General features: G+C 40.7%; 1 protein-coding gene across 2 annotated transcripts in view; it reads left to right on the top strand.

Moving 5' to 3' along the window:
* Positions 1-14470, top strand: part of LOC6050274 (gonadotropin-releasing hormone receptor) — a 101317-nt gene that overhangs the window by 39116 nt on the left and 47731 nt on the right. For both annotated transcript variants that reach the window (XM_038262473.1, XM_038262474.1), the window contains exon 2: positions 11138-11989. In XM_038262473.1, the coding sequence (XP_038118401.1) occupies positions 11216-11989 (774 nt within the window). In that variant the 5' untranslated portion in view covers positions 11138-11215. The remainder of the gene's footprint in view (positions 1-11137; positions 11990-14470) is intronic.

Genomic DNA, 14470 nt, shown 5'->3' with positions numbered 1-14470 from the left:
TTACCATTTTCTTTAATTATTTTTTTTTTCGTCTTTTTTGAAACGGTTTTGAACTATAAACAAACTTTGAAAAATGTTTAAAACAACCTTATTCAACAAAAACTAATGAACAAAAACTTTTAAAAAATGTCTCAATGCAGAACTAAAAAGTGTTTTTCCCAATTGCAAATTTTTTTCAAATCTCAAATGAAAAAAAAATATTATCGCTATTTCCTTTTTACAATAAAAAAAAATTCGATCGCTGTTTTTTTAAATGTTGATGAGGATGAGGATACCAAAAACATGTAATAATGAAATGAACATGGCTCAACATTAAAATAAAACGATTCAAATAAAATCCAATCGTCCGTTGTGTTAAAATTGTTTTTAAAAAAAATCAAAAACAATTTGTTTGCAACTTTGTACATCATTTGTACACTTTGATAATAAACCGTGAAAAGTCATAAAAAAATCGTTATTTTAGGGTTATTTTTCCCAAATGAAAAATAACGACTGAGGATTTTGAACATACAACATACAATCCAGAAATTGCATGCAATGTGCACATTTTTTTTTTCTTAACTTATTTTTATTAGGTCCTTTTAGGTGCTGTGACCAGGTTGGGACCGAGGATCAGTAAAACAATATATAATAACAAAAAAAAACTCCTTAAATTCCATACTTGGAGATCATGTAACTGACGAGGGTTACTTGGTCCAAGCGGGTCTTGCAGGTCTTGAACCTGGCGATGTACTCGGAGAAAATCCCCCACTGCTCAGCCGAACTGTAGAGTACCTCCCCGGCTTCCTTCTCCGTGGCTCCACCGTCTCGGGGGCCACCTTGGCTGCTTCCTGCGGGACGAGGGCGATCCTTGGATTTTCCGTCCGGAACTGCGCCCGGCAGCGGAGGGAACTCCGCCGGCGTAAACGCCGGAACTGCTGAACTCTGCTTCTCCGCCTTCCTTGCCGGCGGTTTCGGTTTCTGGCGCCTCCGGATGAAGTCCGCACGCTTAGGGCAGCTGCGGTCCGTGGCTTCGTGGGCTCCAGAGCAGTTGGCACACCGCTTCGACTTCTTGGACTGTGCACTCGTCCGTCTTGTGGGGACCCCACAGTTGTTGCACCTGCCTTTCAAGTGACAGTTCCTGGTTCCATGACCCAGCTGCAAGCAGTTCCTGCACTGGGTCACGTTCGGCCGCTTGTTCCGGTAGGCCTCCCACCGGATGATAGTGCTTGCCACAACTTTCAGAGAGCTTCTTCAGATTTGTGTATCCCTTGGGGAAGACCACAATGTACGGAGTTACGTCCACGGTAGACTTTTCCTTCCGCTTGATGATATGCACCTCCAGCGCGTCCAGCTTGAGACCCCCTTTTCAGAAGGTACTTGACCTCGTCCGGTTTCAGTTCATCAGGGGTGTAGAATTCCACTTTCTTCTTCTTGAGTAGCTCTTGCAACTTGTCAAAATCTTTGACAGAGAAGCAGGTCACCTTGGTTCCAAATCGGGTTAGTTTGTAAATCGGTTTGAAACCTAATTTACAACATTCCACTATCGCCACGAGCTTGTAAAAATCCGTGGTGTTCTTCACCACCAAAGGTAGTTGCTTTTGTTTACCTGCCGACTGGCCGGGTGGTGGAACCGCCGGGGCGTCCCCTCCTCCTGCTGGGCTGGCATTGTTGTTGTTTTTGTTATCCGCTAGTGGGCTGAACTTGTTGTTGTTGAGCAGGGTCTTCTCAACTTTTTCTCCTTCGATGCCGATTCCAGTGACCTCACTGGACTTCTTCCGCTTCCGATTCCCGCGCACGGGACGAAAATCTTTCTCCTCGGAGGATTCCTCCACTTCCATCTGTCAAAAACTACCAAGCACGCGAGATGACAACACGAGCAAAACACGTCTTAACTTGTCGCTGGCTGGCGACTGAGTGAATGTGTACATTGAGCGCATTCATTCTCCTACAAACTTTGGGGAAATACCTTTCGGCCCATTCCAAATGTTTTTTTTGTCATTTTTTTTTTCGTTTGGTATCTCAATTTTCATCTCATTGTGCAAAAAGTACATTCACTAATTTCTATGACTTGATGCGTTGGTGGAGTTGTTCAAAAGGCTAAATTAAGCTTCAAGTTGGACACATAATCTTTTTCTATAGCTGTTTATGAGTGTCAATTTTCCGAACAAGAGCTTACCCAAACCCGATAAGGAATTTCCTGAACACACCTCCACGTGACAATACAACTAACTTAGCTAATGGCTATTGCTCTTGCTGGCTTGTTTTGTTTCGACAGAGTTAACTTGAGTTGCAGGGTGAATGTGTGAATCTGGGTTTCCTAGTACCAATCAGTTTTCTTACATATGCCTCCTTCAAACAGGAATATAATTTATGGTTTAAGTTCTGAGATGCTGCAAAAACTTAAAAATCCCATTTTGGCTAATATCCACCTCACAGATGTCCCTCCCACTCAAGGTAAATTAACATTACAACTTTCCCTACAATTTCTACGCTCAAAACCGTATCATCAAACAGGCAGTCCTAATTAACACAAACATCTATTAATCAAACAGTAAATATTTTGCCACCCACCTGGCATCCTTCTTACATTACCCTGCATCAACAGCCACCCCCACGACACAAATTGGATATGGTGGGAAAACCAAATCTTCCGTGAAACATTCAATCAAGCTCAAATTCCGGCGTGGTTCCACTTAGCACAAGGACACACTCCTGCTGTTAGGAAGGTGTCTGTGGGTGGCAGCTCTGGTGTCATTCATACATCTTCGTTAAGAGCAAGAGCAGCACCCACTGACAAGTAATTTTCGGAATAGTTTTTGCCACGTGTGTGCTAGAACAACGTGACTGAATTGCTTAATCAAGCTGTATTTTTAGAAAGCTCTCAAAGGAAGGTCCCAAAATGAGTCTAATTTTTATGCGTAAATTTACATTTTTGTAAATTTGATCATTTTTACCTGTGTAAATAAACGATCTTTCCAAAGAAACCCCTCACAAAACCAATTAGAGGATTGTTTGTTCATTTGAAAGTGATTGCCGAGATTAGGTTGACTGAAGGGCTGAGTATGCTGAGAATCATTGCTCATCAAAATGCAATCAATTTCAAACATCGCATTGATGATTGCACTGGGAACAAGAGCTTCCCCCATGGTAAAACCAATCTAGTACAGATTTGGGATATGGTCTACTGCTGAGGGCTTGAGTGAACGAATCTTGAGAGTCATCATCCATTATAGAGTTTGCTTTGCCAGCAAATATTTGACAGCATTTATGAGATTGTTTGCCATTTTGTCGAATATTTCATCTAGAAGAATTGTTCAAACGTGACGAAATCTCATTTTGGAAGACAAACAAGCAGTTATCGTGTAATCTCGACTCAAAAAATGTAATGACACATACAATTTCTACAGTTCTCGCCACCTAAAACCACCTCTCACAGCATTTTCCACAAATCTATAGGGGTTTAATTGCCCTCAAATCAACAACACGTTGCACGGTTCTCACCCATTTATGTCCCGGTACACACTGGCGTGGCTTTGGCGGTTCTATTGCATGTTACCGTGCACTAAGCCGGGCTGCCGGGGCTGTAAGTGCTGCTGCCGCTGCAACTATTAACTGTACAGAATGTGTCAGGAAAACTTGCTTATTTCCGGTTGCCTCCCCCTCCCCAGTAGAAAGCTATTAGAAGCTTTCCCACCGACTTTCCCAGCCACACGGATTACAAGTTTTGTTCGTGAAAGATATTTTCAGACAGAGAGAACTTTAGAGTTGTGTTTTACTATCGTGTTTAAACATTGCATTATTAAGAGCTAAATATAGCATTTTAAAACGCATAAAAATATCTTACTGTGAGCAAAGCTATAAAAATCACTTTTTAATTTTAAACATTTTCAAGAGTAATCAACCATACAAGAATTGAATTTCTAAAGTTACTGCAACGTGTTAGCACATAAAATTTGAATCTCGTGATGCTTCGAAAACCACAACCCAATTTAATTATCCTTCGATTTTCGTGCCTGGCTTACCAACCCGTAGCGTAGTCGTTTTATAGCATCCAGGGGTTTACTCTCAACAACCTAACATCTCCCCAGTGTCTTGCGAACCTTCGTGGTGAACGGACACTAGAGCTGCGGTATTTTTGACTACCTAAGCTCAGAGTTATTTCAAAACAAAATTCACAGTCTTTTTAAAGACTACCTGAGTTATTTTCCAAAATTCTAAACAGTCTTTTCAAGACTAACCCCGCCTGAAATTTTGTTGTATTTTACAAACGAAGCCATCTTTTAAGAGAACTTTGCTTGCAAAATGCGTCAAAACAAAGGTAAACGCAAATCTTCTGAAGATTTGGTCGTTACGTCGGTGAAGCGTTTGAACGCTAAACCGGCTAACGGAAACAGAAAAAGAAAACAGCCTCTTCTGAGGTCTGATTCTGATTCTGAATGTGAGGTCAATCCTCCAATTCCATTGACAAACAGTTTCGGTGTTTTATCCGAAACTGATGACAAGGAACCTTCTCCTCGTACTGAGCCTTCTGCCGTCGAGAAACGAGTAAAGGCTCCGCCAATTGTTGTGACTTCCGTCTCCGATTTGGCCAGCTTTCGAACGCAACTGAAGAATTGCAAGGAAACTTGCAATTTGAAAGTTTCGTTCCAGCTTGGTCGAAGAGGAGAATGTCGCTTGTTGACGGAATCTTTACAAGATCACCAAACTTTTGTTGGTTATTTGAAAAACCACAAACACAATTTCTACACGTATGAGACCAAGAATGCTCGGCCATTCAAGGCGGTCTTGAAAGGTCTCTCCAACGACTTGTCGGTGGATGAGATCAAAAACGAACTTAAGGTGTTGCTTGGCTTTGCCCCATCCCAAGTAATACCAATGAAGAAAAAATCAAACGGGAATATTTCTCGCTTTGGTTTGACTTCACAATTTTATCTGATTCATTTCAACAGAAATGAAATCAACAATTTGAAACTTTTGGACAAAGTTCAGTTTTTGTTCCATGTACGGGTAAAGTGGGAGCATTTTAAGAAACATGGCGGTAATGGCCAGAATCTGACCCAGTGCCGGCGTTGCCAGGCATTCGGTCACGGTACTGATCATTGCGCCATGGTTCCAAAATGCATGGTTTGCGGGGATTCTTCTCATGACAAGGACAATTGTCCCGTGAAAGAAGTCACCCAATTTAAATGTGCAAATTGTGGTGGAAATCACAAATCAAATTTCTGGGATTGCCCCATCAGAAAAAGGTTTTGGATTCTCGTGCTAAGCATCAGCCGAAATCCAAACCGAAATTTTCTCAAAGTCAGGTTGTACCTGCATCTTTAAATCAAACGTTCGTGCTGTCTCACTCGAACAATTCTAGAAATACCCCTACCGTGGAAAAGTTAGGTAACAACAATGGCATTTCTTATGCTAACGTCGTTTCGGGTTCATCCACGAATTTTAAATCCTCTACCAATCTTTCTGAAATTGGGCAGGTACCTCAAATCTCATTTGAAAATTTTTCTGCTGGCAACGCTTTGGGATCTTCTGATCTCGGCGATGTTACGTTTGAAAAATGACTTTTTGCAAAACTCACTGTTTGGTTTGATTCAAACAATGAGTAATGCTACATCCATGATGGAAGCAATCCAGATTGGATTAAAATTTGCGAATGATGTTGTTCTTACCCTGAAGTTTAATCATGGATCTAAGTAATTCCATCAATATTATGAATTTTAATGCTCGCTCTTTAAAAGCGAAAGAAAATGAATTTTTCAACTTTTACGAGTTCATAACGTGCATGTTGCTGTTATAACCGAAACATTTTAAAAACTGGCACTTATTTGAAAAGTGATCCAGATTATAAAGTTATAACTAATAACCGAATGAATCGAAATGGCGGTGGAGTTGCAATAGTTATCCACCGTAGTATGACTTATAGCACGTTACGTGACTTTAAGTTAAAAGTTATTGAAAGTTTGGGCATTGAACTTGAAACTTCTTTTGGGAAAATTATGATTGCAGCTGCATATTTGCCATTCCAATGCACTGGGGAAAATAAAAATTATTTCAAAGGGGATTTGAATAAACTTACTCGGCATAGATCTCGATTTTTGATCATCGGTGATTTTAATGCCAAACACCAATCTTGGAATAATTCTAAAGTAAATTCCAATGGTAAAATTCTGTTCAGAGATTGCACTTCTGGTCTTTATTCGGTTTTATACCCGAATGGGCCAACTTGCTTTTCTTCTGTTAGAAATCCATCAACAATTGATTTGGTGTTGACAAATCAAAGTCAGTATTGTGGTCCTTTAGTGACTCATGCTGATTTTGATTCTGATCATCTTCCAGTAACTTTTTCACTTTCTCATGAAGCAGTTACCAGACCCAATAGTTCTGTGTTTAATTACCACAAAGCTAATTGGGACAGGTATCAGCATCATATTGAGAATAATTTAAATCATGATTTTGTTTTAGAAACCAAAGCTGATATTGATTCAGCCTTGGAATCTTTAACTAATGCAATTTTGGATGCTAGGAATATTGCTATTCCTAAAGTCCAAGTCAAATTTGATTCTCCCATTATTGATGACGATCTTCAGCTTCTGATTCGTCTGAAAAATGTTCGCCGAAGACAGTATCAACGTTCTCGTGATCCTGCACTGAAGCGAATTCAAAAGATTTGCAAAAGGTTATTGACCACAGATTCACTCTCCTGCGAAATGAAAAGTTCGCAAGAGATGTCGAACAAATTAAACCTTATTCCAAACCTTTTGGAAACTTTCAAAGGTTCTTAAGAAACCTCAAAACCCATCCCTTCTTTAAAAGATGGTGATAATATTCTATTAACTAATGGGAAAAAGCTCAAAAACTTGCTCAGCAGTTTGAGAGTGCTCATAATTTCAACTTGAATGTTTTGAGTCCTATTGAAAATCAAATTTCAATAGAATTTCAGAATATTGTTGAACAAGAATTTTCATCAGATGAAGTTTTTAATACGGATCTGAATGAAATAAAATCTATTATCAAAAATTTAAAAATATGAAAGCCCCTGGTGAGGATGGCATTTTTACATTTTAATTAAAAATTACCAGAAGCAACTTTAAGTTGCTTGGTCAAAATTTTCAACAAATGTTTTGATTTGGCATATTTTCCCAGTAGTTGGAAAAATGCCAAAGTAATTCCGATTTTGAAACCGGATAAAAATCCTGCTGAAGCCTCAAGCTATCGGCCCATTAGTTTGCTTTCATCTATTAGTAAATTATTCGAAAGAATAATTCTTAATAGAATGATGACGCACATTAATGAAAATTCAATTTTCGCTGATGAGCAGTTTGGATTTCGCCTTGGGCATTCAACTACTCATCAGTTGTTGAGAGTTTCAAATTTAATTCGAAGCAACAAATCTGAGGGCTATTCTACTGGCGCTGCTCTTCTAGACATAGAAAAAGCATTTGACAGTGTTTGGCATAAAGGTTTGATTGCGAAATTGAAAAGGTTTAATTTTCCGATTTATATCGTGAAAATTATTCAAAATTATTTGACGGATCGTACTCTGCAGGTATGTTATCAGAATAGCAAATCTGATCAACTACCTGTACGTGCTGGCGTCCCTCAAGGAAGCATTTTGGGTCCAATTTTATACAATATTTTTACTTCTGACTTGCCTGATTTGCCCCCAGGATGTCAGAAATCACTTTTTGCTGATGACACAAGCATCTCCGCCAAAGGCAGAAGCCTTCGTGTCATCACAAGAAGATTACAAAAAGCTTGGATATTTTCAATTCTTATTTGAAAGAATGGAAAATTACTCCAAATGCTGCAAAACTCAACTTATTATTTTCCCTCACAAACCAAGGGCTGATTTTCTTAAACCAAAAGTCATCACATTATAAAGATGAATGAGGTAAATTTAAAGTGGGAGGATCAAGTGAAATATCTTGGACTTGCTTTTGACAAAAACCTTACTTACAAGGATCACATTGAAAGTATCCAGGTTAAATGTAACAAATATATTAAATGTTTGTATCCACTTATAAACAGGAATTCTAGACTTTGTCTCAAGAATAAACTGTTAATTTATAAACAAATTTTCAGACCTGCCATGCTTTATGCTGTGCCGATCTGGACAAGCTGTTGCTTAACCAGGAAGAAAAACTTCAGAGGATTCAGAACAAAATTCTGAAAATGATTCTGAAACTTCCTCCCTGGTTCAGCACCAGTGAACTTCATCAATTAGCCGAAGTTGACACTTTGGATGTTATGTCCAATAAGATAATTGATGCATTTCGACAAAAATCATTGCAGTCTTCAGCTGCATTGATCCGCTCTTTATATAGTTTATAAGTTAGTTTTAAGGTATCCCTTTTCCCTTTTGTACATGTAGGACCTCCTACATTTGAAATCACTGAATAGCGAAAGCTACAATATTTCATGAATAAATGAAAGTTGCTAGTATTTAAAATTGAGGTGAAAAGTCATCGTTTGTGATTGGACACTCAATAATATTTTAACTGAATGAATGTACATGGAAAAGAAATTTGAATAAATATAAATTAAAAAAAAAAAAAAAAAAACCTAACATCTCCTCTCGGCGTGAGCTAATGTGGAAAATTGTCAAAAATCCATTTCAAATAAGTGGAAACCATTATTCAATTCAATTAAATTTTATTAGTAAATAATCAATTCACAATTTCGTAATTCTTATAACCTAATAGAGTTTTGGATTACCTTTCAGCTATGATTTGTACTTTAGTTCATTTTGATGCAATTGGATATTCTAACAATGGATTTGTCAACAGAAGGAAAAATTATAGCATCTCTCCAGCAAGAGCGAAAAACTCGGGAAGCGTGAAGAGGTCATCTCCGGTAACGTCTGCTTGTCCCGGTGAAGTACCGCTCCCAGAAGCGGCTACTCTAGCGTACGAACCTCCCCAACCGGGAGGGAACGCTGGGTTGGTCGATGGAACCGCTCCGCCGCCAGCTGCTGCAGCGTTCGTGCTCGAAGTCTTTGGAGGTTGGCGGGACGCTGGCGCTTTCTTCTTCTTGTCCTGCTCCTCGAGGTACTTTTTCCGCGCGGCACAGCCACGGAAATTCGCCGTGTGGTTTCCACCACAGTTCGCGCACTTGACGCGCGCTTTGTGCTGCTGGGCGCTTTCCCCCAGCTGGTCTTTCCGCGGACAAACCTTTCGGTGAAGTGGGTCTCACCGCACTTTACGCACCGGGGCGGAAGATTACAGTTTCTTGAACCGTGTCCGAATTTCTGACAGCGGTGGCATTGCGCTGCGTCGGTCGGATTCTTCGTGTAGAATCGCCACGTCACGAAGAAGCCGTCCAGTGCTTTGATCCGCCGTAGGTCCTGGATTTTGATGGACCCGCGATCGAAGTACAGGAGGTACAAGGTGTACGTACCTGTCACCGTTGTCGATTTCGAGAGCACCTTTATTTCTCGAGGCTTAACCTTGACGCCCGTCAGGTGTTCTTCCAGGTCGGCGATCGGGCGGTCCGGATATCCCTGAAGGACGATCTTCACTGGGACCTTCTCTGCAGGATCAAATGTGAAGAATTTGAAGTTTCGCAACTTCAACTTCTTCACCACCAGGTCGAAATTCTGTTTATTGTGCGTAATAACTTGCACTGAAGTTTTACTAATTTTCAAACAATATTGGAGTCCCTCAAGCAACTCGTCAATATCGTCTGCCAACGTTTCCAAAACAAAAATTGGAGGTGGACGTCGTTCCTTCGGAGAGTTGCATTTTTTCTTCTTTTCTTGCTTGCGCGCAAGTTCATCATCGTCATCGTCGTCGCTAGCACTGCTGCTGTCACTGGCGGTGTTGTTTTCTTCTCCACTCAGCATCTCAAATTCGTTGCTGGTGGGAACGTTGGAAGTGGTTGTTGTCGTAGTGCTGGTGGACTGCTGCTGCTGCTGCTGCTGCTGCTGGCCGGAAGTGCTTCCGGATGCCCGGGTCGATTGTCTCGTCCGTACTGGGGACTCACGTGGACGGTATGACACGTGTAAAAACGATGGATCGGTGACGTCACTGGGCACGCTCCCGTGCGCGATGGCGGTCGATGCGGCGTTGGTGTGTTTACCTTTCTGCACTCTGCCGGTAGATGAACTTCGCGGGTTTTTCGAGGCCGCACTCGAACTGCCACGGCCACGGTTGGCCCTGGGCATGCTGGAGCAGCAAACTCGCGGGTAAACACTGTTAATTACGGCGAAAAAATCGAAAAGTTTGAGGAACTCCGAACAGTTGACTGTTGCTGGCTGGTGTTGCCAGTCCCGATGGAAACCATTAAAATTGGTATAATTTTAGATTATCATTCCAAGTCTGAAACAAATTAAACTTTCACATAATTTCGCTGCAGACCAGCGGATATTGGTTTGACCACACAAAACCCAGGAAATTATCTACAAAACAAACAAAATATTTCAGACCTGCACGATTCACACCCAACACACTTGAAAGAGATCAGACCGTTTAAGAGTGAGAATAATAATTAATAATCAGCCAATAAGAGCTTGACAAGCCGTTTAAGTAAGTGAATCATTGAATCACATGATTTTTTTTTGGAAAATGATTTTTTTTTTCACTGCCATTTCTTTCTACAAGCAATCAGCTCCCCTTTGAAAATGGTTTCAAGTTTAAATCGAATTTGACCTTTACACTCCTACGCTTAACCATATTTCACGGCTGTACTACAAATAGCAAACCACTTCTACAAGGAAACCCAACATTAAATGATAAAAGGCAAAGATAAGAACGTCTGTGTTCGACATGCGATACTAGCTTCGCTTTCCAGGTGAACGGACCCTTAATTAGAGAACTATCGATGGACTGTTCAGTGTACAATATGTGTGTCTGTTCTAAAAGCAGAATGCTATCACAAAAGTGGGCTTGGAATTCGGAGTGCTTTCGAGCTAGTCAACCATTCATGTGTTATGTAGGATCCCACCTTTGACCTTTTGATGCAGACAAAGTCCGACAGCAAAAATATTTCAAAACCACTTCAAGCGTAATTTATGTCCAATTAACCGCTGTCGGCACTTCCTTTTTGATGGGAGGACCATTTACCCCCCTAAATGTATCACCGTGAGGTATAAATCATCCCTGGGCAAAAAATGGAGACTAATCTGATGCTCTTTATCTCTTTGTCTTTTCGCTTGCAGACGGCAGATCCGTAGAGTAATCTCCCTCTCCCCCTCGTGGGAAACCCCGTGTGCGGTGGGGAGCGGGAGGACCCGTCGATGATGGCGGCTAATCTGTCATCGTTCCTATACGAATCGTTCTACGGTGGAAATGCCACGGTGCTGGACAACTACACCAGCTCAACTCCCTACGACACATTCCAGCTGGATAGCGGCTGGCCACTCACAACGCCTACCGTTTCGTCCACGTTCTTCCCGTCGGCAGAGGAGGACAATGGAACCGGGCTGCATCAACTGTCCACGTACCTGTCGGCCAACCTCACCAAGATCGTGGCGGTGTACTCACAAGAGGTTTGCCAACTCCAGAACATAACCTTCACCCCCGATGGCGCCAGCAGCAGCCATCCGGGGGTATTCTGCCTGCCACACGCCCCCAAACTGTCCCGCTCCGGTGTGATCCGGGTGCTGGTGTTGGCCGCGATGGCAATCGTATCGCTGCTCGGGAACATCGCCACCATGTGGAGTATCCAGCGGAACCGCAAGTCCCGGCGGTTAGCGCGACACAACTGGAGTGCCATCTACTCGTTGATCTTTCATCTGTCGATCGCGGACCTGCTGGTGACCGTGTTCTGCATCATCGGCGAAGCGACCTGGTCGTACACCGTGGCCTGGCTGGCCGGAACGGTGGCCTGCAAGCTGGTCAAGCTGCTGCAGATGTTCAGCCTGTACCTGTCGACGTACGTGCTGGTGCTGATCGGAGTCGACCGGTGGGTCGCGGTCAAGTACCCGATGAAGTCCCTCAACACGGCCCGGCGGTGCCACCGGTTTCTCCTCTGTGCCTACTCACTGTCGTTCCTGCTCAGCATTCCACAGGTGAGTACATTAGCTCGATCTATATTCGTTTTTGCCTAAATATATAATCGGGTACAGAAAATGAACTTTTTTTTAAATGTCGCAGACCCACCTTCATGAATACAATCAGTATCATGAACAGACACTTTTCTGTATTAAAACTATGTCAAAGGGTCCAAAAGATTGAAGTTCTGATTACCCTGTCTCACGTTATTATTATTATTTTGTAATTATTTTCATTATTGGAGATGAGCAACTCTCTATCAAATCATTTTTACTTTTTGTATTTTTTTATTTGGCTCAAACTTTGTGGGGGCCTTCCCTATGACCAAAAAACTATTTTGTGTCATTGGTTCACCCATACAAGTCTCCATACAATTTTGGCAGCTGTCCATACAAAAATGGTACGTAAATATTCGAATATCTGTATCTTTTGAATGAATTTTCTGATCAATTAGGTGTCTTCGGCAAAGTTGTAGGTATTGTTGAGGACTATTGAGAAAAAATAGGTACACGGAAAAAAAATTGCCGATTTTTTAATTAACATTTTTTTCACAAAAAATCAATTTCCCAAAATACGTAGTTTTGGATTTTCGAGATTTTTTGACATGTTTTAGGGGACAAAAACCCGCAACTCTTGAGCCATAGAGAAACATAGTCAAAAATAGTGATTTTTGGAAAAAAATCGAAATTTCATGCAAAAACAAGTTTGACGAAATTTTTAAATGTTAAATTGAATTTTCAATCGAAAAGTACTTAAAAGATTTTTTGATAAAAGGCTCTGTTTTCAAGTTATAGCCACCGAAAGTTTGATTTTTGCGAAATATTTGCAGTTTTTCGATTTTTAAAAATAGTGACCATTAGTGACTATTTTTAAAATTATTTTTTTTGAAAAGTTCAGAAAATTTGCTATAAAATTGTCTGAGAGACATTGAAGATTGGACCTCTGGTTGCTGAGATACAGCGGCTTAAACAAAAAGAAACAGGAAAATTGAAGTTTTCGAAGTCTCACCCAAACAGCACACCATTTTCTAATGTCGATATCTCAGCAACTAATGGTCTAATTTTCCATGATAAAACATGAAACATTCGTGAAATTTTCCGATCTTTCCGAAAACAAATATTAAAAAAAATTAAATCAAGACTAACATTTTAAAAGAACCGAACATTGAATATTACGCCCATTATAAAATTTAAATTTTCCTGTTTCTATTTCTATAAGCCGCTGTATCTCAGCAACCAGAGGTCCAATCTTCAATGTCTCTTAGACAATTTTATAGTAAATTTTCTGAACTTTTGAAAAACATATTTTTAGAAATGGTCACTCATGGTCACTATTTTTAATAATCGAAAAACTGCAAATATTTCGCTAAAATCAAACATTCGGTGGCTAGATCTTGAAAACAGAGCCTTTTATCAAAAAATCTGTAAAGATTTTGCATGAAATTTCGATTTTTTTCCAAAAATCACTATTTTTTCAACTCGGCGGCAGATTTTTTGACCATGTTCCTCTATGGCTCAAAAGTTGCGGGAAGGGATTGTTGTTAAAAGACAAGACGTGGGAAGGGAAGGAGTCTTGGTTGGCTCTGCTGGCCTTTGTTTTTGTCCTTAACCGCAACTCGACATGTGTATCTTAAGTTTTATGAACACTTAAGCGAAATTTAAGTACTTTTTGATAATCTCACTTAATTTTGTAATCAAATGCCGAATTCATTATGCTACCCCTTTTTTGTCGTCCTTACTGAGGAAAGGCTATAAAATCACTCGAAAAATGAACTTTTTGATTTGACGTCCTAGACCCCAAAAAAAAAACGAAGTTGACTTTATATAGCTGTCGGCCACCATTGCTAGTACCAACCACTATTGTCTTCCTTTTATCTACAAGGACTTGGCACGGAGCGACGGCGCCAAATACCCACATTTACACAAAGAATTTTAGAGCGCCCGCCGCGGGATTCGAACCGGCGACCTCTGGATTGTGAGTCCAGTGCGCGGTCCGATTGATCCACACGGGTGGGACGTCCTAGACCCACCATCATTTATACTTATCGACTCAGAATAAAATTCTGAACAAATGTCAGTGCGTGTGTAGGGATGTTGAATTTTGTCCGGATGTCGTCCACTCGGTTCAATTCCACGTCGTACAACTTGGTGTTGAAAATTGTACAGTTTCATTTAGTCGTTTAAAAGTTATGATAAAAAAAAAACTATTTAGACGACCACCAAAAAGGGTGAGATTCAATATAACCTCAAATGGCCGGGTCTGACCGCCACGAAAAAAACGTGTAAACGGTTGCCATTTTCTTCAAAGGTGGAGTCTGTATATACTTGACGAAAAGTCTGTAGGTAGTTTGATTTTTTATTCATAACTTATTTTTATTAGGACCTCTTAGGTGCTACAATTACGTTAGAAGCCATTCATAAACCATGCGGACACGTAAGGAGGGGGGGAGGGGGATTACTCTATCAATGAGAGGCACCAACCACCAAATGGTGGGTTAA

Source organism: Culex quinquefasciatus, chromosome 3, assembly GCF_015732765.1.
Source record: "Culex quinquefasciatus strain JHB chromosome 3, VPISU_Cqui_1.0_pri_paternal, whole genome shotgun sequence".
In the NCBI taxonomy this organism is placed as follows: domain Eukaryota; kingdom Metazoa; phylum Arthropoda; class Insecta; order Diptera; family Culicidae; genus Culex; species Culex quinquefasciatus.
This window is presented reverse-complemented; position numbering and strand designations above follow the sequence as displayed.